At 52.2% G+C, this 24,206-nt stretch overlaps 1 protein-coding gene across 3 annotated transcripts in view; it reads left to right on the top strand.

Annotated features, from left to right (window-relative positions):
• LIG1 (DNA ligase 1) overlaps window positions 1-24,206 on the top strand; it is a 53,859-nt gene that overhangs the window by 12,473 nt on the left and 17,180 nt on the right. The window contains exons 6-18 of one of the 3 annotated variants that reach the window (XM_054462024.2): window positions 2,939-3,034; window positions 5,415-5,519; window positions 6,541-6,663; window positions 6,909-6,987; window positions 12,767-12,847; window positions 13,131-13,187; window positions 16,594-16,766; window positions 19,034-19,200; window positions 19,638-19,714; window positions 20,535-20,626; window positions 20,873-20,972; window positions 22,607-22,692; window positions 23,581-23,696. In XM_054462024.2, the coding sequence (XP_054317999.1) occupies window positions 2,939-3,034; window positions 5,415-5,519; window positions 6,541-6,663; window positions 6,909-6,987; window positions 12,767-12,847; window positions 13,131-13,187; window positions 16,594-16,766; window positions 19,034-19,200; window positions 19,638-19,714; window positions 20,535-20,626; window positions 20,873-20,972; window positions 22,607-22,692; window positions 23,581-23,696 (1,352 nt within the window). Of the gene's footprint in view, window positions 1-2,938; window positions 3,035-5,411; window positions 5,520-6,540; window positions 6,664-6,908; window positions 6,988-12,766; window positions 12,848-13,130; window positions 13,188-16,593; window positions 16,767-19,033; window positions 19,201-19,637; window positions 19,715-20,534; window positions 20,627-20,872; window positions 20,973-22,606; window positions 22,693-23,580; window positions 23,697-24,206 lie in introns of all 3 variants that reach the window. The other 2 variants (XM_054462023.2, XM_063657250.1) reach the window with 2 other exon arrangements.

Below are 24,206 nucleotides of genomic sequence, written 5' to 3'. Positions count from 1 at the left end.
TTTGAGACGTAGTCTTGCTCTGTTGCCCAGGCTGGAGTGCAGTGCACGATCTCGGCTCACTGCAACCTCCGCCTCCCGGGTTTAAGCGATTCTCCTGCCTCAGCCTCCTGAGTAGCTGGGACTACAGGAGCATGCCACCATGCCTGGCTAAATTTTGTATTTTTAGTAGAGATGGGGTTTCACTATGTTGGCCAGGCTGGTCTCGAACTCCTGACCTTGTGATCCGCCTGCCTCAGCCTCCCAAAGTGCTGGGATTACAGGCGTGAGCCACCACACCCGGCCAGTCACCTGCCTTTTTCCCTGCTTGGATTCCCATCCAAGGTAGTCATCCTTATGACCGCTCTGGTCTTAGGGTTGTGGTTAAGAGCACAGTCATCCACTGGCTGTATGACCTGGGACAAATGACTGACCTTCTCTGAGCTTAGGTTGCTTTATCTGTAGAGCACCTACCGCACAGAAATATCTGAGTTAGGAGATAACGCGCGTACGCTGCTCAGAACTGGGCCCAGCCCTCAGTCGGGGCTCAGTCATTGTGGGTCATTGTGATTGCAGTTATCCACTGAGATGGAGGCCTCACAGCTCATATGGGAACACAAGTATGGGGCCATGGCTCAAGGGAGACATCCAGAAGAGAGGCTAACCAAGCTGAGCCCTTTAGGACAAAGAAGAGGCAACAAGCAAAGGAAGAGGGGAGCATGCTAGGCAAGGGGAACATAGAAATTGAGAAGGCCTGGGAGCCACTGAGGGCCTGGTGTGCTGGCGTGTAGAGCACAGGATTGGGGACGATGAGCAACTAGGTGAGAAGGTCCTGGAAAGCCAGCCTGGGGAACAGCGTCTTTGACCTAAGAGGGACTGGTAATGTTTGCTGTGGGGGAAGAACAGGTCAAGAGACCCACACGTAACGCGGGGCAGCGTGAGTCCTTGCTGTCCAATCCGGCCTACTGAGCCCTTTAGCGTGGTGAGTGTGACAGAGGAGCTGAATCTTTCATGTTAGATCCTTTCAGTTGAATTTGCATTTGAAAGCTAATATGTGATTCAGTGAGTAAAGACTTTGCACTTTTTCCACGTCATTTTGGAACAGCTTTGGTATGTGAATAGCTGTACATTTTATGAAACCTACACAGATCATGTTTCCGATGAAAATCTGGTGTCCAACTTGAGATGTGCAGTGAGTTCATTGGATTTTGAAGACGTAGCATGAAAAAAGAATGTTGGAATCATACTATTTTAGGTGTATTGAGCAAGATAGAGTCTTCAAACCAAGTTCAACCTGGTTTTTTCCCCCTTTTTATTAACGTGGCTGCAAGAAAGTTTAAGGTTACATACGTAGCTTGCCAGATCTTTCCATCGGACGATGCTGGGTGACGCAGGGTACTCTGGGAGCTCAGAAGTCAAGCAGCCCAGGGGAGGTGATGGCTGAGCCGAGTCTTAGACGATGGGTTGGGGTTGGCCATGTTGAGAAAGGACAGAGGCACGCGTTTCAAACAAGAAAGGCGCGTGCAGAGGCCTCAAGGTGGGAACAGCACGGGATGTTTGGGGCCTCTCATCCACTTCCTTGTTTCTGGAGAATCGGATGCGATCTGGGGAGCAGGGAGAGTTTGAGGATAGCACGTGGTGAGAGGTGAGCTGGAGAGGAGAGTGGGGGCTAGATCTCAAAAGGTCTTGTGCACCCAGCTAAGGAGCCTGGGCTTCGTGCTGTGGGTCCTGGGAGCCATGGAAAGGCTGTGAGCTGGGGAGGCAGGTTCATCCCTGAATGAAAGGTGGCCATAAGGAAGTCATAGTGTGGCTGAGGGCATGCTGGGAGCTCCAGGTGGACGCTGAGGTTGGCCTTGGGGGTGTGTCAGGGGATCTTGTTCAGAGGGAGCGACACTGAGCTATGTCCCAAACCTCACATGCTGAGGCTTGGAGGGGTGAAACCACTTGGTATGTCTGGAAACACCCCAGTTTAGCAGTGATATAAAAGAAGGTGGAGTATGTGGTGTGGGAAGGGTTAGAAGGTCAGATGGAGATTAGGTAGGATCGGAGTAGACATCAAAAGACTTTATCCTGGATAAAGCAGAGAATGTGGAGTCATGGAAGGGTTTTGAGCAGGGAGAGACAGTGCCAGCCTTGCTGATAGAAGGTCCCTCTGGGGCCATGTGAAGGAGCCACTGGGGGCCGGGAGACTGGGGACCAGGTGGCACAATGGCCAACATGAGATATAACAGTGAAGATACTTTGTGTGAGCTCTTCATCATGAGCTCACTTGAGTTTGAGGCTTTTAGAGAAGCAGGTTCTGAAGCTCTGAAACAGGGATTCAAGTGCAAGTGATTTGTTTAGGAGGTGCAGGGAACAGAGGGTGATTCAGGGCAGGGGAGCAGCCAACATAGGATGTGCTGTTGGGTCTGCTACACGCTGGGCAGCTGGAGCTTAGTTTTGTGGGATTCTCTGGGGAACGGTGTAAATGCTCCAGAGTGACCCCCGAGATGTGAGGCAGCTAGGGTATTTATCCACCAATTCCTGCCGATCATGGGGTGAGGGCCTCTCCTGGGGCTAGTTTATTCCCTGCCACTTCCAGATTTCTGAGGTTCCGGGGAAGCTGTCTGGAACACGTGGAGGCAGTTAAGATCTGAGGGGAGCAGTGAGGAGCTCAGGGGACCTGCTGGAATCGGTACTATGCCGATTACCTTACATCATTGTTTACTCGTGGGGATTATTTCCATTCTGCAGTCGTGAGAGAGCAAAGCACAGAAAAATTAAGTAACCTGCCCAAGGTCACACAGCCTGGAAGCAGCAGGGATTGAAGGGTGCGGCCTGCACTGGGGCAGTGGCTGTGTGCAGGCAGAGAAGGGGAGAGAGCCCAGAGCCTTCCAGGGGCTACATCAGTGGGTCTGAGCTATCCGGGATGGGAGCACATGAGCCAGCGAGGTCAGCCACACCAAGCCCTTTGCCTCCCCAGCTCGGAAGCAGCTCCCGAAACGGACCATTCAGGAAGTCCTGGAAGAGCAGAGTGAGGACGAGGACAGAGACGCCAAGAGGAAGAAGGAGGAGGAAGGTGAGCCCCCAGGAGGAGGTGTGTGTGTGTGTGCGTGTGTGCGTGTGCGCGCGCGCGCGTGCGCGCGTTGGGGGATCCACAAGGGCAGGGGCCTGAGAGCTCAGGATGTTTAGACCCTGCCGATTTGATGCCTGTGTCAACCCCAGGAATTCCACCTACCAATATGGGAACTTTTGTTCTGAAAACATTGTGGGATATATTTGTTTGGACATCTTAATTTAGTAATAATTCAGGCACAGTTTCCCATTTTTATTTGCTGTTTTTATATTTATTTAATGGAAACTATTTTTCCTCTAAATGATTTCCTTTTCCTTGTAAATTTTACCATAAAGTTGAGGTTCCTAAAATTCTTAGTTCACAGCACCCTTGATGTCTTAGTAATTTTTTTATGATGCCCCTAGGCCAATACCTTGTCAGTTCTATTGATTAAGTAGTTATGTCCAAACAACTATTAGATACTATACATACATTGGAAAAAAAGTAGTATTTGTGCTTTTTTTTTTTTTTTTGAGACAGTGTCTCACTCTGTCACTCAGGCTAGAGTGCAGTGGCACAGTCTGGGCTCACTGCAGTCTCCACCTCCCAGGCTCAAGCGATTCTCCCACCTCAGCTTCCTGAGTAGCTGGGATTACAGACACACACCACCACGCCCAGCTAATTTTTGTATTTTTAGTAGAGACGGGGTTTCACTATGTTGACCAAGCTGGTCTGGAACTCCTGAGCTCACATGATCCGCCCACCTCGGCCTCACAAAGCCCTGGGATTACAGGCGTGAGCCACCGCCCCCAGCCTGTATTTTGTTCTTAAATAACCATAATTACTTGTGGGAAATGCCTTGGATACTCTGTAACATCTTAAACAGTGGAATCCAATTGAAAACTGCCACCATCATTTCCTGTTCTATGTTGATTTTTGTACAGTACTTGATTTTTATAGCAGCAACCTATGAAAACCCAGCTTTGCAGAGATGCAATGTCATTGCAAGGAATGTGATTTAATACTGAAAACTGAAATACCTCGAACTAGTAGTTCACACAGTGGCCAGCAGGTGTCGCTGGGTTTCCTTTGAAAAATCTAAAATCTCTTGCAGTACCCAGTGAGTTCCCTGCATGTGGTGAACCCACCGAAAACAACCATAAAGATCTGATCCGTTGATCCTCTGGGGCCTGCATGAGATTACACCAATTGCAGCCTTTAACGTTGTCGGGTTTTTTGTTTCCGCAAACAAATAAAAGGTCCATTTTCCCAGGGCAGATTTAAATTTGGTTAAGATCTGATTTCTTGGCCAGGTGCAGTGGCTCACGCCTGTACTCCCAGCAGTTTGGGAGGCCGAAGCGGGTGGGTCACTTGAGGTTGGGAGTTGGAGACCAGCCTGGCCAACATGGTGAAACCCCATCCCTACCAAAATTATAAAAATTAGCTGGGTGTGGTGGCGCGCGCCTGTAGTCCCAGCTACTCAGGAGGCTGAGGCACGAGAATCCCTTGAAACTGGGAGGTGGAGGTTGTAGTGAGCCGAGATCGTGCCACTGCACTCTAGCCTGGGTGACAGAGGGAGACTGTGTCTCAAAAAAAAAAAAAAAAAAAAAAAGATTTGATGTCTTATTGACAATTTTTAGTACAAATTTTACTGTAAACTACACTTTTAGCCACTGTCAGTGTCCAGTGAGGGGCAGCGGGGGTGGCCTCTTTCTACTAAGGCAGATTTTTCCCAAGTTGGTTTTTGCAGTTTTTATTGTGACCCTAGAGGTAAGTTTTTTTAACTTTAAAGATTTTTATTTTTGTCTATAACAGGCTGTCATTTGCATTTTTAACCCTTTCAGATTCTATTTTGGGGTGAATAACACTAAAGGAATCATTTGTAAGGAAAGACACACCATTTATGTCTCAGCTACATAGGCAAATGGGGGCTGGACCCCCTCAAGGTCGCTGCCTTGCTTGGGGTTGACAAGGAGCAGGGTCTTACATGGCCCGCTGCTTTACAGGCACATTGGATTGGTACAAGATAGAACTGTAATCCCAGCACTTTGGGAGGCCAAGGCGGGAGGATCACCTGAGGTCAGTAGTTCAAGACCAGCCTGGCCAACATGGTAAAATCCCATCTCTACTAAAAATACAAAAAAATAGCTGGATGTGGTGGCAGGCGCCTGTAATCCCAGCTACTCGGGAGGCTGAGGCAGGAGAATCACTTGAACCCAGGAGGCGGAGGTTGCAGTGGGCCAAGATCGCACCATTGCACTCCAGCCTGGGCGGTAAGAACGAAACTCTGTCTCAAAAAAAAGAACAGATGACAGATGAGGGCAGACTGTCTCCAGAGTCAAAATGCCCTTGTAGGTTCAATGGGATTTTTTTGCCATCTGACCGTTCTGTCTGTCGTCAGAAGCAGAGACCACGAAAGAAAGCCTCACAGAGGCTGAAGTGGCAACAGAGAAGGAAGGAGAAGACGGGGACCAGCCCACCACGCCTCCCAAGCCCCTGAAGACCTCCAGTGAGTTTCTGGTCCTCTCCTCCGCCCTGCCCCACCTCCTGATTTTGGGGTCAGAAGTCTTTGGAGGACGATTAATTTAAACAAGGCATAGATTCTCAAACTTATTGTTTAAATGCCAAATCTAGAAGAATAATAGTTTTTATTACTCGGATTTTTTTTTTTAATTATTATTTTTCCCCATGCATGTGGGAAAGAAGGAAAGAGCCAGCTATTCTTTAAAAAATCTTCCTAGGCCACGTATGGTGGCTCACACCTGTAATCCTAGCTCTTTGGGAGGCTGAGATGGGTGGACTACTTGAGCCCAGGAGTTCAAGACCAGCCTGGGCAACATAGCGAAACCCCATTTCTACCAAAAAAAATACAAAAATGAGCTGGGTGTGGTGGCACGTACCTGTAGTTCCAGCTACTTGGGAGGCTGAGGTGGGAGGATCGCTTGAGCCCAGGAGGTGGAGGTTGCAGTGACCTATGGTTGTACCACTGCACTCCAGCCTGGGTGACAGAACAAGAACTCCCCCACCTCAGAAAAAGTAAAAGATAAAAAGTATTCATAGCTTTCAGAAGTCATAGGTGTAAATTAAATGTTATTAATTAAGTTAGACAACCAAACTGAGTTACAGGATTTTAGAGGCTGAAGTTACCCTCCCAGGGTGGTCCAAGTGTCCATGAGGCCCCTGTGTTAGAAACAACACTTGCAGGGAGAATTTTAGGGATACAGAGTTGTATCTGATTTTCTGCAGCTGCTGGGAGGAGTGGGAATATTTTCTTCTCATGACGATGAGATTTCTTTTTACCACTATTCCTAAGTCTCCTATTTCAGGCCAAGTGCTGGAATTCTGCTAGTTAGCACTGAGGAGTAGACAGCAGGCCTGAGATCTCAGCTCAAAGCTAACAGAAAGGAAAAGGGTAGGTGTAGTTAGATCTTCCATCTGCAGGGTCAGAATGATCTTGGGGGTAAAAAAAAAGAAAAAAAAAGTCTCAGGGTCAAAGAGTTTGCATCACCATCTGAGCTCTCTCACCGCAGAAGCAGAGACCCCGACGGAAAGCGTTTCAGAGCCTGAGGAGGCCACGAAGCAGGAACTGCAGGAGGAGGAGGAGCAGACCAAGCCTCCCCCGAGAGCTCCCAAGACGCTCAGCAGCTTCTTCAGTGAGTTTCCCTTGCTCACCCCACCTCCCGGGGTTGTACAGGCAGAAGGCTGGTGAGCCTCTCTCCAGAGGCCTGAGATGCTGCGAGACCCTTCTTCCTTTACTGCTGGTTGGAAAGTCGGCCTTGTCTCTACCAGCCTGTCTCCCGTCTCCCTGAGCACTGGCGTGGTGCTGGGTGCAGAATGGATGGGAGGTGGGGGCTACTGGAAGGAGAAAAGACCCACTGTTTTCTGTCTTCATTCCTAGCCCCCCGGAAGCCAGCAATCAAAAAAGAAGTGAAGGAAGAGAAGCCGGGGGCTCCAGGAAAGGAGGGAACTGCTGAGGGGTGAGTCAGTGTCCAGGTCTGGAAAGGGTCTTCGAGGTGTGTTTCCTTCTCTGCATTCCCACAGCCCCACCCCCAGCTCAGGCTTCCTCCTCTTGCAGGACTTGGCAAAACTTTTCTATAAAGAGCCAGAGAGTAAATATTTTAGGCTTTATGGGACACATTTGGCCCCTGTTGCAAAACCATTCTTAGCTCCCAGAACCTGTAGAAACGGTCCAGGGTCGGAGTTTGCTGACCATGGCCCCAGCCACCCCCTGACCCCGCCTCCAGTCTTTTATCCTCAGTCTGATCCCTGTAGAGCCTGGGGGATCTCTCCAACACCCACAGTTGACTCTGCCCCTCTAGGGTTCCCCAGAGCCCTCAGGAGAAAATCTAAGCCCATTTGGCCACTGGCCGCCACCTCCCTCTCTGGCCTCACTTCCTACCTCTCTATTTCTCTGGCTCTGAACTCACCAGATTTTTTATTTTTGAGACAGAGTCTTGCTCTGTCCCCTAGCCTGCAGTGCAGTGGTGCTATCTCAGCTCACCACAGCCTCCACCTCCCAGGTTCAAGCGATTCTCCCAAGTAGCTGGGATTACAGGTGCATGCCACCACACCCAGGTAATTTTTGTATTTTTAGTAGAGACACAGTTTCACCGTGTTGGTCAGGCTGGTCTTGAACTCCTAGCCTCAGGTGATCCACCCACCTCGGCCTCCCAAAGTGCTGGGATTACAGGCGTGAGCCAGTACACCTGACCTGAACTCACCAGATTTAGTGTATGCGCTGGAAGCCTGCAGGCATGTCTACTCTGCCTTAAAATTCACTGAACACCCCTTCTTTGCCAGCCCTGGGCGGCCCACGGGGATGAACCATAGAGAGCTGGCCGCCCTGCCCCGGCCCTTGTGATATGCATAGTGTGCTGGGGCTGTGGGACACTGAATAGGTTGTTAAGCAATTAATTGCTTCACTGTAATTTTGTTAATTATTTGAAGAGATGTCTGGGCTGATTCCCACGACACCTAACATGCACACAGGAGGCTGCACTGAAGATTGGTTGAATGGATGATAGGATGTGTGGGTGGATAAATATCCTATAAAGTGATGAGGTCACCCCCCATCTCTGCCATGCTGAAAACCCATCTGCGATTCTCCCCAGCATAGAGGATATGCTGGGCTTCCCAGTGCCCTCATGAGCCAGCCCTGTCCACCTTACATTGCAGCCTCCTGACATCTGCAGCCTTTTCCTGCTCCCTCCACACACCATGTCCCCATGTCCTGTCGTTCCTCCCTGCTTTTTTTTTTTTTTTTTGATACAGAATCTCACTCTGTTGCCCAGGCTGGAGTGCAGTGGCACGATCTCAGCTCACTGCACCCTCAACTTCCCAGGTTCAAGCGATTCTTCTGCCTCCGCATCCCACGTAGCCAGAATTACAGGTGCCTGCCACCAAGCCTGGCTAATTTTTGTATTTTTAGTAGTAGAGACCGGTTTTCACCATGTTGGCCAGGCTGGTCTCAAACTCCTGATCTCAGGTGATCCAGCCGCCTCAGCCTCCCAAAGTGCTGGGATTACAGGCATGAGCCACCACACCCAGCCTCCTCCCTGCTTCTGAACATGCTTGCCCCCGGCCTAGAACACTGTTCCCAACCCACCCTGCCCGGCAGGCTTCCCTCAGGCCCCAGCTCGCTTCCCTCAGGCCCCAGCTCCTGTTGCACCTGCTTGGGGAAGCCTGGTGCCTCTCCCTTTGTGTGTGAGAGGAGGTGCGTGTCCCCAGCACTTGAGTCAGACTTTCTTTTATGTCTTGTCACATGGTAAAGAGCCTCCCTAACCAGACATAAGCTCCTTCCCACAGAGCCAGGGCTGTGCGAGGTCCCAGCCTTCTTAGTCTTCTTGCCTAGCTCCCAGCACTGGGGCTGGCCCCTAGGAAGCCCAGGAAATCTGCCACGAAAGAAATTTAAATGAGCACTTTCAGATTTTTTTTTTCACTAGTCAATCATGGACTCATTTATTTACTCAGTAAGTATTTACAAAGGACTGATTGTGTGTTAGCTACTGGATTTTAGATGCTAGAGATCTGGTAGGAAACAAATCAGACAAAAATTCCACTTTATAGAACTTGGGTTTTTTGTTTTTTGTTTTTTTTTTAAAGACAGGGTCTTGCTCTGTTGCCCAGGCTGGAGTGCAGTGGTGCTCCTGGGCTCAGGGGATCCTCCCATCTCAGCCTCTCAGGTAGCTGGAACTACAGGCATGTACCACCATGCCTGGCTAATTTTTGTTTAGTTTTTGTAGAGATGGGGTCCTACTACATTGCCCAGGCCAGTCTTGAGCTCCTGGGCTCAAGTGATCCTCCCACCTCAGCCTCCCAGAATGCTGGAATTACATGCATGAGCCACCGCGGCCAGCCTGATTTCTTACATAATCATATATCCATCTAAAGTTATTTTTTTCCTCTGAAGATTGATTGTGTTTTCAAATACAATGTGATGGTGTTAGCAGTGTGGACTTTATTCCCTCTTGAATTCTTGATGTCCTGAAAGCTAAAAAAATTAACAGAAAAGGGGTTTGGAACAATCCCTGCTGTTCAGCAGAAAGGACAGGTGGGTTAAAAAGTATGACGCAGTGAGTCCAAAATCTCTTTGATTTGGTGCCTCTAAAAATGAAACAGATAACGACAAGAAATTCTTTCAGCTTGAACATTTCATGATTAAAGTTTAAGTCTAACAAAAAAGTGTTCGGAGGATTCTTGACATCAATTTTGCACCCCCAGTTGAGACCTTATCAGGGAGGTTAAATAGCACGTTAACTTCCTCTCTGCAGTATTCCTGTGGAGGAAGGGAGCACTTTAGCCATTTTACACACATTGACATGATTAGCCCAGAGAGGTTAGGTCGGCCTCGCCAGGTCACACAGGGAGGTGGGGGTAGGGCCAGGCCTGGGACCCTAAGGAATGTTTTTGGCTCCTAGCAGTTATTTCTTCCCCATTGCCATATCGTGCCTCCTGAGTGTGTGTCCGTGTTTGTGTATTTATAAATATGTTTCCCTAATAAAATCAATGTCTTACTGTATATAAAGTTCCGTTTTCTATTTCAAGTGATACTATGACTGCTTTCTTTCTTTTGAGATGGAGTTTTCCTCTTGTTGCCCAGGCTGGAGTGCAGTGGCACGATTTCGGCTCACTGCGACCTCTGCCTCCCGGAGTCAAGCGATTCTCCTGCCTCAGCCTCCCAAGTAGCTAGGATTACAGGCATTCGCCACCACACCTGGCTACTTTTGTATTTTTAGTAGAGACGGACACTTTTTTGTTAGACTTAAACTTTAATCATGAAATGTTAAAGCTGAAAGAATTTCTTGTGATTATCTGTTTCATTTTTAGAGGCACCAAATCAAAGAGATTTTGGACTCACTGCATCATACTTTTTAACCCACCTGTCTTTTCTGCTGAACAGCAGGGATTATTCCAAACACCTTTAATTTCTCCGTGTTGGACAGGTTGGTCTCAAACTCCCAACCTCAGTGATCTGTCTGCCTCGGCCTCCCAAAGTGTTGGGATTACAGGCGTGAGCCACTGCGCCCGGCCTGACTGCTCTTCTTGCACCGTTCCTAGCATGGTCACTTCCCTTCTGTCTCCGATGGCTGCCTCCAAGAGACAGGCAAACTTTCCTACCCTCCAATTTCCTCACCTCTCAGATGGGGGCAGAGTGATGAAAGGAAGCATGTTCTTCCATTCACTCTTCCCCACGTGCCAGGCATTCAGCAGCAGGCTTTCCCTGACCCAGTGCTCCAAATCCTCGTAACACTGCTAGGAGTAGATTCTGTTGTTGTCCTGGTTTCCTGGATGAGAAAAGTAAAGCAGGGAGGTGGGACAGTATTGAGGACTGGCTAGGAATCCCAGCTCCACCTCTCTTAGCTGTGTGACCTTGAGGAAGTGATTTAGCCTTTCTGTGTCTCTCTTCTGAGGATCTGAAAGACTTAGCCCAGGGTCTGGCGTTGATTATGATCAGCACATTGTCACGGTGCTACTATTCTTATTTGTTTTTAGTGCCTTGCTCAGGCCACACAGGTGGGGAGTGGCAGCATTGGGGTTCCAGCCAGGCTGACTGGCTCTAGAGTCCCCTGCCCACCACATTCTGCTGCCGCATTGTAATGACGGCCACCGCTTGCTAAACCCAAGTTCATACCAAAGGCCGTGCACAGCCCTGCAGTGGCACTATCTGTCTTGGCCATCCATGCCCTGTGTAAGCATCAGAATCAGCTGAAGAGCTGAAAAATATCCTGAGGTCTCTTTCTGCCCCCAACCCTTGTCCCCATTTTGGTACAGCTGTAGGCCTGGGGCTGGGGAGTCCTCATTGTTCCATAAAATGCACCCAGGAGTGGGAACCCTCACTGTCATTTTTTATGTAACCTTCCGGACAACCTGTCATAGTAGGGACCCCTTAGCTCCCCAGACAGATGGAGATGCTGTGGTTCAGAGAGGGGAAGCTGCTTCCTCAGCAGGCACAGCTGGCTGAGGCAGAGCAGATTGGAACCCAGATGAGTCTGAATGCAGAGTTTGGCTGGGGTCAGTGTGAGCCACTCAGGATATAAGGGTTGAGGCCGGGCGCAGTGGCTCATGCCTATAATCCCAGGACTTTGGGAGGTCGAGGTGGGAGACCAGCATGTGCAACACGGCAAAACCCCATCTTTACAAAGATCAGTCGGGGATGGTTGCTTGCACCTGTAGTCCTAGCTACTCGAGAAGCTGAGGTAGGAGAATCCCTTGAGCCCAGGAGGTTGAGGCTGCAGTGTGCATTGCTCTGCTGCACTCTAGCCTGGGTGACAGTGAGACCCTGTCTCAAAAAAAAATAGAGGTTGGGAACGGTCTCTAGAGCTGCGCTGCTTACCAGCTGTGTGGCCATGGGTGAGTTAACCACTCTGTGCCCCAGTTTCCTTATCTGGAAAAGGAAGTTAGAAAGGTCCCTTCCGGCCAGGCACGGTAGCTCACACCTATAATCCTAGCACTTTGGGAGGCGGAGGCGGGCAGATCATTTGAGGTCAGGAGTTCAAAATCAGCCTAGCGAACATGGTGAAACCTCATCTCTTCTGAAAATACAAAAAAATTAGCCAGCTGTGGTCGTGCGTGCCTGTAATCCCAGCTACTTGGGAGGCTGAGGCAGAAGAATCACTTGAACCCAGGAGGCAGAGGTTGCAGTGAGCCGAGATCATGCCACTGCACTCCAGCCTGGGCAACAGAGTGAGACTCTGTCTCAAGAAAAAAGGAAAGGTCCCTTCCTCCCAGGTCTGATTGTTAATCGATGTGGTGTTAGCACGGCACCTGGCACTTTGCGACACCCAGGATTGTACGCGCCTCCCTCTGTCCCACCCCAGCCATGCAATCCCTTTTCTGTTTCTCAAGTGTGTCTGCACCTCAGGGCCTTTGCACACACTATTCTCTCTGCCTGGAATACTCTTCCCCTGCTGCTTACTGTGCTAACCCCTCCCCTCATTCTGCCCAGATGTCTCCGGCCTTCCCTGACCACCCTGTGAAGCAGCACCTGTCATCTCATCCTCTCCCTCTACTCGGCTTTCTTTTGTTTTCTGAAAGATTTTTTTTAACACCTAAAATTAATGATGTGTTTATGTGGGGGCTTTTTGCCCACTTTCCTCTGACTCTCCTGCTGGAGTGTGAGCTCCGGGTTAGCAAACTTTGTTTTCATCCAGCTCTGCACCATGTGCCTTGAACAGAGCCTGGCACATCACAGTTGGAGGAATGACTTCGCTTTGACCCAGGGCTCTATGCAATTCAATCTCCCTTTTGCCTCCGTAGACCCTTGGACCCATGCGGTTACAATCCTGCCAAGAACAACTATCATCCCTTGGAAGATGCCTGCTGGAAACCGGGCCAGAAGTGAGGTTTCTCCCTTTTCAGACTGTCTCCCTCCAGTTCCTGTTGCCGCCGGAGGCTCTCTAAGCAGAGCCTTGGTTGGGAGAAATGGTCAAGTCTCTCCCTCCTGTGTTTTGGCGACAATCAGCAGCATTGAAAGGGACAGAGAGACAGCCCTGGGCAGTGAGCTCATGCATTTGGGTATTGGCAAGCGTGTCCCGAGGAGGTGTGAGGAAGCAAGGGTCCAGACGGGCAGTGTAGTATAGCCTGCACCACTGTAGCTCTTGCGTCTCTTTTCCTTCCCTAGGGTCCCTTACCTGGCCGTGGCCCGGACGTTTGAGAAGATCGAGGAGGTGTCTGCTCGGTAACTAATCAGGCCTGCCTGGGCGGGGTCGGGGACGCTTCTGGGTCTGTCCTCTGCATGGCAGTCCGTGCTGCCTTGTTCCGCCAAATCCTTTCAACTTGGCCTCTGACCCCGCTCGGGCGTATGATCATGGATGTCAGACATGGTCACAAAAGCGGCTGCAGGTCCTCTTGACTTTCTGCCTCATTCTCATGGTCAGAGCAAGACACAATGGCGAGCCCAGATGCACGGGAGACAGGCTCCATCTTGGGATGGCTGGCACTGCTGCAGACAGTCCGTGATTACTTCTAGTCCACCCTAAGTCATCAAAAGTGACTTCAGTCTTGCTTACATGTCTCCATGTTCACGAAAGAAGGTCAGGTCTCAGTTATAGCGAGGACCCCCTACTCATTCACAGAGGTTCCCTGCAGAGCGCCCCACCCCAGTGATGCCCAGTGCATGGCACTGCCCCACCCTGGTCCTTCTCAGCAGCATGTTAGCATCGCTTGTCCCTGCCCAGCCCCCTTCTCTGTCCCCATTTCCTCTTCTTTCCTTGTCCTCCTCACCCCCTGCACTCACCCCTGTGTATTTAGTTTATATAAATATTATCATGGAGGCTGGGCGCAGTGGCTCATGCCTTAATTCCACACATTGGGAGGCCGAGGTGGGTGGATCACCTGAGGTCAGGAGTTCAAGACCAGCCTGGCCAACATGGTGAAACCCCATCTCTACTAAAAATACAAAATTAGCCCAGCATGGTGGCGGGTGCCTGTAATCCCGGCTACTCAGGAGGCTGAGGTATGAGAATCACTTGAACCCAGGAGGCAGAGGTTGCAGTGAGCTGAGATCACGCTATTACACTCCAGCCTGGGTGACAGAGTGAGACTCTGTCTCAAAAACAAACAAACAAAATTATCATGGGTACGGCTCATTCTGCTTCTTGCCTTCACTATCAACCCCGTTTCCACATGTGTCCATGTTGGTTAAGTGGTTCGAGCCTATTGTGACTGCTGGATAGTGTCCCTTCGTTCTCACATAGCACATGTCATTTCTCAGTTCTCCAACATGAGTGGAGCATTTCAGGCTGTTCCCAGCACGCTGTTTTTTTTGTTTTTTTTTTTTTTTTTTTGAGATGGAGTCTCGCTCTGTCGCCCAGGCTGGAGTGCAGTGGGGTGATCTCTGCTCACTGCAAGCTCCACCTCCCGGGTTCACGCCATTCTCCTGCCTCAGCCTGCCGAGTAGCTGGGACTACAGGCGCCCGCCACCACACCTGGCTAATTTTTTTGTGTGTGTTTTTAGTAGAGACGGTTTCACCGTGTTAGCCAGGATGGTCTCGATCTCCTGACCTTGTGATCCACCCGCCTTGGCCTCCCAAAGTGCTGGGGTTACAGACGTGAGCCACTGCGCCTGGCCCTAATTTTGTATTTTTAATAGAGACGAGGTTTCACTATGCTGGCCAGGCTGGTCTCAAACTCCTGACCTCAAGTGATCCACCCGCCTCAGCCTCCCAAAATGCTGGGATTACAGGCCTGAGCCACCGTGCCCGGCCTTCTTCTGTATTTTGTAAGGATGCTTTTTGGATTCAGAGCCTACCTTAATTCACTGTGATCTCGTGTTAATCTACAGGTACCTCTGCAAAGACCTTATTTCCAAATGAGGTCATGTTGTGAGGCTCTGAGTGGACATGCATTTTGGTGGGGGCTGTTCCACCCACTCCACCATCCAGTGCTGACTCTTGCCTACAGTTATTACTGAGGGATTTCCCTAATGTTGGTTTCTGTATTTCTTCTCTGCATCTTAAAAACCTTGGTAATGAGACTTCTGTAAGAAAAACATGGCTTCTCTTTCTAATGAGGCCCCCTAAGTTTGCCAGTAACAAACCCATTCTTTCCAGCTTTGATGTTTTAGACAGAAACACGGTTTTCTTTTTAGAGGCAGCACAGCTTAGTGGCTGGGAGCACAGTCCTCAGGGACACGGCCTTGGTTTACATCTCAGCTTGATACTTACTCGATCTGTGACCTTGGGCAAGCCACGGACTCTTTCTGTGCCTCCGTTTCTTCATCTGTAAAACGGAAATAATAATGGTACCTACCTCAGAGGGGAGCTGTGAAGATTCTATGAGTTAAAAGGTGCAAAAGGCTGGCCGTGTTGGCTCACGTCTGTAATCCCAGCACTTTGGGAGGCCGAGGCGGGCGGATCATTTGAGGTCAGGAGTTCGAGACCAGCCTGACCAACATGTTGAAACCCCGTCGCTACTAAAAATTAAAAAAAAATTAGCCGGGCATGGTGGTGCGCACCGGTAGTCCCAGCTACTCCGGAGGAGAATCACCTGAACCCACAAGGTGGAGGTTGCCGTAAGCTGAGATCGTGCCACTGCATTCCACTTTGGGCGACGGAGTGAGACTCCGTCTCAAAAAAAAGGTGCAAAGTGCTCAAAGCCAGCTCCTGAATTTAGAAAATGCTCCGTAGCATCAGCTGTCATTTCTCTGGGCTGATCATCACCATCTTTATCACTGTTACCATCCCACTCACTTACTCCCCCACTGTAACCTCCCGGTGGGTTCACCTTGCCCGCTGCCTAGACAGAGCCGATTTATCTAGACGGGGGAACTGCAGTGGAGAAAGAGTAATTCCCGCAGAGCCAGCTGTGTGGGAGACCGGAGTTTCATTTTTATTCAAATCAGTCTCCCTGAGCATTTGGGGAGCAGTTTTTAAAAGATAATTTGGTGGGTAGGGGCTTGGGAAGTGGGGAGTGCTGATTGGTCAGGTTGGAGATGGACTCACAGGGGGTCGAAGGGAGGTTTTCTTGCTGTCTTCTGTTCCTGGGTGGGATGGCAGAACTGGTTGAGCCAGATTACAGTCTGGGTGGTGTCAGACTGAGTGCAGGGTCTGCAAACTATCTCAAGCACTCATCTTAGGTTTTACCACAGTGATGTTATTCCCAGGAGAAATCTGAGGAGCCAGAGGCTGCGTGACTCCTAAACCTAAATTTCTAATTTTGTAGCTAATTTGTGAGTCTGGCAAAGGCAGGTCCTTAGGCAAAAAGGGGTCTTTTCCAGAAAGGGCTATTACGAATTTCGTTTCAGAGTCAAGCCATGAACCGAATTCCTTCCCCAAGTTAGTTCTGCCTGTGCCTGGGACTGAACAAGGACAGCTTAAAGGTTAGAAGCAAGATGGAGTCGGTTAGGTGTGATTTCTTTCCACTGTCATAGTTTCCTCAGTTACGGTTTCGCAAAGGCGGATTCACTACCGGCAATCTGTGATTGTCCTCATGGCCCCAGGCCCCAGAGCCTGGGACTGTTCTGAGCCCTTTCCTCTTCTTTCTCCATTTCTTTCTCATGTCCGCCCCCTTAAACCCCACCCCACCCCTACACCACACTTTGACCTTGAAGAACCACGTGTTCATACCCCCGTCCCCTCCTCCAGGCTCCGGATGGTGGAGACGCTGAGCAACTTGCTGCGCTCCGTGGTGGCCCTGTCGCCTCCAGACCTCCTCCCTGTCCTCTACCTCAGCCTCAACCACCTTGGGCCACCCCAGCAGGGCCTGGAGCTTGGCGTGGGTGATGGCGTCCTTCTCAAGGCGGTGGCCCAGGCCACAGGTAAGGGGGACTGTGGTTGGAGGGACTGGAAGGACAGGAGCTCAGCCAGAGAAAATGCAGAGGTCAGGTGGATCGGAGAGATGGTGGAGAGAGGCTGTGAAACGGGGTTGAGGAAAAGGCTCAGAGGGAGGAGAACCTGATGGGGACAGATTTGCAGGGGTGTGGGAGAGAACATAGGGGCAGCAGTTCAGGTGAGGGAGGACCAGGCCTGTGTTGGGATAGGGGCCGTGGGGTGCAGGGAAGGGGAGGGCTGGGGAAAGATGCTGGAGGCAGAGACAGCAGTATTTGGGGGCTGAGATGGAAGGTTGGGGCTTAGAGAGGTCTGAAAGGACTTTGACTGGAGGGATTGGAAGGAGTAGGAGGAAAGAACATGGCGTGTGGGGGGCCAGCAGCCTGAAGGGGCCCAGCCGCCAGTGCTGGGTGGAAAGGCTGGTGATGCGGATGGCCCGCCTGCCAAGGGCCTGGAGTGCTCGGTGCTTATCGTGAGGACACTGGGGAGCCACGGAAGATTGTAAGCAGGCAAGGGGCAGCATCCGGGGGGAAGAGGAGCTGGACCCCAGCTGTAGAGAAGAGAGAAGAGGGCAGGAGAGATCTGGCAGACAGTGGGTGTCAGGGTGAGGAGGCAGGAGGAATGCCTCCAGGATCTCCCTGGGTGACTGGATGGATGACAAAGCCATTGGCAGCTTGGGACCCTGATGAGGGGCAGGCACCTGCAGGGGGCATTAATCACCCCAGCATGGGGCAGGCATGAGCAACCTCTATCTGTGGGCCCCCAGGGCCATCCAGGAAGTTTGGAAACAGGGGTCTGAGGCTCGTCAGGTCTGGCTCAGAGCCCAGGGTTTGGTAGTGGTCAGTGTAGGAGGGATGACAACCCACTGGTGAGTTCTCATCTGCCTGGGGAGAGGATGTGCTGGGAGCACTGGAGCTGGCTTAGGGCCATGGGGACCAACGTTTAGAGAAGGCGGGGGTTTCAGGCTTTCATGAGCGGACAGAGGGACTGAGAAAGGTTGACTTGGATCAGGAAAGAGTTACGGGCTTATGGAAGCCAGAGGAGATGAGACTCAAGATTCTCTCACTCATTCACTCAAGATGTGTTTTGGGAGCACTGACGTCATACCAGACCCAGCACACACGGGGTCGGTTAAGAATACTCTGAGCTGCAGGTAACAGAAAACCCAACTACATTGGCTTGGACAAAGAAGGATCTGTTTTTCTCACAAAAGAAGTTGCAGATGCTGGCTTTCCTGCCCAACAATCCATGGCAGCCAGGGCCTCTCCCACTGTCTCATGCCTCCAGCCTTGATGTGTCGTGTTCACACTCACACTCCTCGCTGTGCTGCCTTGTGGCCCCCGCGGCTGTCCAAGTCCCGGGTTTGTTGTGAGTTGTTGGCCACTTTGGAGAATCCCATCCCCTTTGACGTGTGATTCGATAACGTCCCATCAATGAAGCTCACACCGTCGGCTCTCCCATTTGTGGCAGTTTCGCATCGGGCGCGAGGCCCACCCTCATGTGCTCTGTGCCGCGGCTGAGCGTCTGTGGACTGAAACGCGCGCTTGTTCATTCATTACGGATTGCTTTCCCTTTCATTCTTTTCTGTGTTAGGGTTAGGGTGCTATCTCGATAGGTGTAGGCAGGTTATGTTATCTCCCCATTTCATTTCAGACCAGAAAAGAGGTGACACACAGTATCTGGTGACAAGGGTGTGTTGGTTCTGATAGGTTGAGAGCTGCTTGTCACAGCTGTCACCGTGACTTGAGGCTCTACCTCCCCAGCTCTTACATCCAGGCACCCACGGGACCCAGCTCTGGACAGTAAGTGGGGCCAGAGCACATCCCACGTGTGTAAGCTGGTGGCTCCAAAACAAGCCGAAGGGTCATTGGTCACTGCCAGAGATGTTCATGACCCGCCGGAGGAAAGGGTCCCTTGGCCTTCTCTGCTCTGTCCACACTCACTTCCCTAGTGATCTTGCCCCACGTGTGGCTTTAAATCCCATCCGCGCCCTGATGACACCGGCCCGGATATCTCTGCCGAGTGTGGTCATGTTCGTTCATCCACTGCTTTTCCTGCCGGCTTCCTACAGCCAGCGTAGCTGGGGGCATGTTCCTCAAGCCATTTCTACCAAGTGGGCGAGCGTTAGACACAGGGAGGTGCAGGGACTCGCCACAAGCGCACACAGCTGGAGAAAATTCATCCAGGCCACTAGAGAAGGGAGACACGCAGCCACAACTGTCACCCTCGACACCCCCACCCGCACTCTCCCCTGAAGGTCGGCATCTGGAGTCCGTCCGGGCTGAGGCAGCCGAGAAAGGCGACATGGGGCTTGTGGCCGAGAATAGCCGCAGCACCCAGAGGCTCATGCTGCCACCACCTCCGCTCACTGCCTCCGGGGTCTTCAGCAAGTTCCGCGACATCGCCAGGCTCACCGGCAGTGCTGTGAGTGGGGCGGGCCGCTCACCCCGGACCCCAGACATCTTGGGGACCTGAGGCCACGCGTGTGTCAGGAAGGCTTCTGGGTGGACCATCAGCTGGGTCGCATCAGTCCTTCTCGTGGGGTGCACAGCTTCCTCTCCTCCTTCCTGTACCCAAGCCTAGGGGATTCTCCTCTCCAGAGTCTAGCAGACCTAATGCTGTGGCTGCCACATGACAGGACTCAGTAAATACTTCCTGGATAAAGGGAGAGGGAGGCAAGGAGGAGAGCTAGCTTGTTCTTACTGCCCTAAGAGCGGGCGGCCATGGGAGCTGGGACATGGGGATGGGGTGAGGGAAGGAGAGCAGGTATTCCAAAATGCAAGGCAGCAGCACGGCTGGTGGGGTGGAGGTGTGGTCCCTGCCTTCACCAGGCACTGACGGCTCTTCCCCTGACTCTCCAGTCCACAGCCAAGAAGATAGACATCATCAAAGGCCTCTTTGTGGCCTGCCACCACTCAGAAGCCCGGTTCATCGCCAGGTAAGTGTGTGGGCCTGTGAGGCTACAGAGGGGGACTGCAGGCTTGGAGGTGAAAGGAGGGAGGGACTGGCAGCTGGAATCATCACAAATGCCCTGACCATCCTTGGATGAGAAAAGCATGAGCAGGAGGCCCAGCTCCTGAAGAGTGGGAAGGGACACTGTTTCCTTTCACAGGCCAGCTTCTGTCCCTTGGTAGTGCTGTCTAGAGAAGGCCCTTGGGCCCCTGTGGGTGAATCGTGCTGTGATTGATTAGTGAGGTCTGCCTCGGCTTGGGGCGGCCCCTGCAGCAGGAAGCCGGGGTTTGTTTGCCTTGACAGTGAGAGCAAATCCATTGACGGCTCACATCATGGAGCATTTCTTGGGTGCCCTGCCCTGTGCCACGTGCCTTATCTCATCAGTTCCTACCAGCAACTCTGTGAGATTGGTCTTGTTACCCTCACCTCCAGTTTATAGAAGGGGAAATGGAGACACGGGGAGGCAAACTAAGCCACTTGCCTCCTGCTACTGGCTCAAAGCAAGGACCATGCTGGGGTCCTGACCATCACAGTCATCAGGGCAGCTGAGATGGGAGGTGCTGGTGCACCTACTTGTGCCCCTCCCCAGTCCATGCTAGTGGGCAGGATCATTACTGCCTGGCCTCAGTTTCCTCATCTGTCACATGGGACTGTGTGATGTCTGGGGTCCCTTCCAGGCTCAGAAAATTCTTCTGGTTTTTGAGGAGAGGGTCTACACACGTCAAGGTTGGGGAGACCAGAGAAGGGAGGAGGCAAGATCGGGGAGGTGCAGACAAGCCCCCTTCCCTGGCCTGCTCTCTCCCCAGGTCCCTGAGCGGACGGCTGCGCCTTGGGCTGGCAGAGCAGTCGGTGCTGGCCGCCCTCTCCCAAGCCGTGAGCCTCACGCCCCCAGGCCAAGGTGAGCTCCTGTGGCCTGTCTCTGTGTCCCTCGCTGGAGTTAACTTGGGCTTCCCCCCTCCTCTTCAGAGGCCCATGCCCGTCCCTTCCCCAGCAGGCCCCTGCCATCCCAGGCTCCTCTCCCCTGGGGGGAGCATCCTGGGCCGTGGCATCTGCATTCCTTGCCATACAGCAAACCACCCACTGTGCACCCTGGTGTAGCCAAGGACTGGGCGCCTTCCAAAGCCTCTGGTGGGTCTTTTCTTAGAATTCCCACCAGCCGTGGTGGATGCTGGGAAGGGCAAGACAGCAGAGGCCCGAAAGACTTGGCTGGAGGAGCAAGGCATGATCCTAAAGCAGACATTCTGGTGAGAGCCGGGCTGTGGGCGGAGTTGCCAGGGGCTGTGGGCAGAGTGCCAGGAATGGGGCGGAGCCAGAGGAGCAGTAGGCAGGGCCAGTGAAGTGATGGACAGGCATCACTAGTGCCAGTCATTGGGTGACTGAGAGCAGAGGTGGTGATCTAGACAAGACTGGTGCTTGGCACAAGGATGGTGACAAAGATCAGGAAGGTGGCAAACAGTGAAGGGTCAGTGACCCTAGGAGAGATATAGAAAGACGCTGACAGCGGCTGGGTGCAGTGGCTCACACCTGTAATCCCAGCACTTGGGAGCCCGAGGCGGGCAGATCACTTGAGGTCAGGAGTTTGAGACCGGCCTGGCCAACATGGTGAAACCCCGTCTCTACTAAAAATACAAAAATTAGCCTGTAATCCCAGCTACTTGGGGGACTGAGGCACGAGAATCATTTGAACCCAGGAGTCAGAGGCTGCAGTGAGCTGAGATCACGCCACTGCATTCCAGCCTGGGCAACAGAGTGAGACTCTGTCTTAAAAAAAAAAAAGAAAGGGGCTGACAGCAAGGGAGGGCAGCAGGCATCATGAGGTTTCTGAGTTCCAGACAGGGCTGTGCGTGCAGAAAGGCCTTAAGGGACCCAGAGAGAGCAGGTGACTGACACATGGTGAATGGTCTTGATAGTCATGGAGAGGACATCCATGGAGCGGTCACGAGGGCTCCAGAGAGAGCCATGTGGAGGGACCTAGGCCAGCAGCTGACCCTGGGCTGGTGACTCCAAGATCATGACTGCCCCAGAGAGGATGTCAGAGGCAGGAGGGCCGATGGCAGTTCCACAGATGCCCTCAGAGCACCTGCTCTGGGCCAGGGCTGCTCTGGGCCCAGGGCCCCCCCTGGGTGCTGAGCAGAGAGCGGTGAACAGGTCCGGTCAGCAAGCTCAACTCTGCCTGCATGTGGGGCTCTACCAGCTGCTGACCTCAGGCCTACCCCACACCAGCTACATCAAAATCTTTGTAGGTGGAACCTAGCCTTGAAAACCTTTATTTATTTGTCTATTTTTATTTTGTTTGAGACAGAGTCTCGCCCTGTCATCCAGGCTGGAGTGCAGCGGCACAATCTCAGCTCACTGCAACTTGCACCTCTAGGGTTCAAGTGATTCTCCTGCCTCAGTCTCCTGAGTAGTTGGGACTACAGGCATGTGCTACCACCCCTGGCTAACTTTTGTATTTTTAGTAAAGACAGGATTTCACCATGTTGGCTAGGCTGGTCTTGAACTCCTGGGCTCAAGTGATGTACCCACCTCGGCCTCCCAAAGTGCTGGGATGCCTGTAGGCATGAGCCACCATGCCAGGCCAAAAACATTTTCTTAAAAACTATATCCTTGAGTGGTCTCGTGTAGCCGAGTAGGTAATTGCTGGTTTTGTGGTGACAGATAGGGAACAGGGGCAGGGCCAGACTAAGGGAAACAAAGTAACAGATAGTGACACCAAGGGAGAGCACAGAGACAGGGTGGCAAGAGGAGCTTGGCAGGTGCTGACTGAGGTGGGCAGAGGCATCCGGGAGCCCAGGCTTCTGGGAGCAGGCCGAGCTCTCTTTCCAAACTGTGAGTTCTAGAAAGGCTTCCCCTATCTTGTTCTCACCCCCCACCCCAGCGAGGTTCCCGACCTGGACCGAATTATCCCCGTGCTGCTGGAGCACGGCCTGGAACGTCTCCCGGAGCACTGCAAGCTGAGTCCAGGTACAGGCCCCAGGGGCGCTCACCAGCCCGGCAGCAGCCTTGCCCCCTCTTGAGTCGGTGTGAGGGTGGCCATCGTAGGCGCCCCTCTCAGAACCTGCAGGGTCCTCTTCCCCACCAAAACCAAATGCTCCTCCCTGGTGGTGAAACCCACTGCTTTTCTCCTTGGAATTTCCCCTTGTGGAGTAGATAGGGTGTAGGCGTCGCTGCTGTGATAAACAGGAGCCGGGCATGGTGGCGTGTGCCTGTGATCCCAACTACTCGGGAGGCTGAGGTGGGAGGATCACTTGAGCCCAGGAGTTCAAGGCTGCAGTGAGCTGTCATCGCGCCACTGCACTCCAGCTGGATGACAGAGTGAGACAATAAATAAGTAAATAAAAATGGGCCAGAAGGCAGTGGGTCAGGCCGGATAGAATTTCTTTCTCTCACACAGAAGTGTTCAGAGCAAGGGAGGTGGCCAGGGAAGGTACAGGTGTGCAGCTGTGTCCCAGGGATGACCCGGGGACCCAGGTTCCTGTGTCCTGTCCCTCTGCCCTCCACAGGTTGTCACCCCAATGTCTGTGATCAAATGTGGCTCACTTCCCTGTTCTAATTGTGGGAGGAGGGACGCAGAGGAGGGAGGGGAGGCAACCAGATTCCTTGCAAGGATGTGAGCCAGGCATTGCACATGCTGCGTGGGTTCCAATCACATGGCCTTTCCCAGCTGGAAGGAAGGCTGGGGGCTGTAGTGCCCAGTGGGAGGCTAGGTCCCCTTCTAAAATGTGGGAGGCTTCGTGACTGAATAGCAAGAAAGGAGAATGGTCCTGGGGCCCATTAGCAGTTCTCCTCGCCATGCTCCCCCTCTAATCCATTGCCTTCCCTCTCCTCTAACTCACTCTCCTCTTCTCCCAGGGATTCCCCTGAAACCAATGTTGGCCCATCCCACGCGGGGCGTCAGCGAGGTCCTGAAACGCTTTGAGGAGGCAGCTTTCACCTGTGAATACAAATATGATGGGCAGAGGGCACAGGTATGGGGAGTGGGACATGTCCCTTCCACAGACAGGAAAACGTCAAAGAGCAGGGGTGTGGGGTCACTGAGGCCTGAGCTCCAAGCCAGCCTGTGCCACAGACTGCCCAGGTGCCCTTGCTCATCCCTCTGGGCTTCAGCATCCACCTCCATGCAGTGGGTGTGGTCTTTTTTTTTTTTTTTTTGAGACAGAGTCTCACTCTGTCACCCAGGCTGGAGTGCATTGGCGTGATCTCGGCTCACTGTAACCTCTGCCTCCCAGGTTCAAGTGATTCTCCTGCCTCAGCCTCCCGAGTAGTTGGGACTACAGGCGCGCACCACCATGCCCGGCTAATTTTTTGTATTTTTAGTAGAGACGGGGTTTCACCATGTTGGCCAGGATGGTCTCGATCTCTTGACCTCATGATCCACCCACCTCGGCCTCCCAAAATGCTGGGATTACAGGTGTGAACCATTGTGCCTGGCCTCTAGGGTGTGGTCTTAACTACCTCACCAGCTTATCCGAAGCTAC

Source organism: Pongo pygmaeus, chromosome 20, assembly GCF_028885625.2.
Source record: "Pongo pygmaeus isolate AG05252 chromosome 20, NHGRI_mPonPyg2-v2.0_pri, whole genome shotgun sequence".
NCBI lineage: Eukaryota > Metazoa > Chordata > Mammalia > Primates > Hominidae > Pongo > Pongo pygmaeus.
This window is presented reverse-complemented; position numbering and strand designations above follow the sequence as displayed.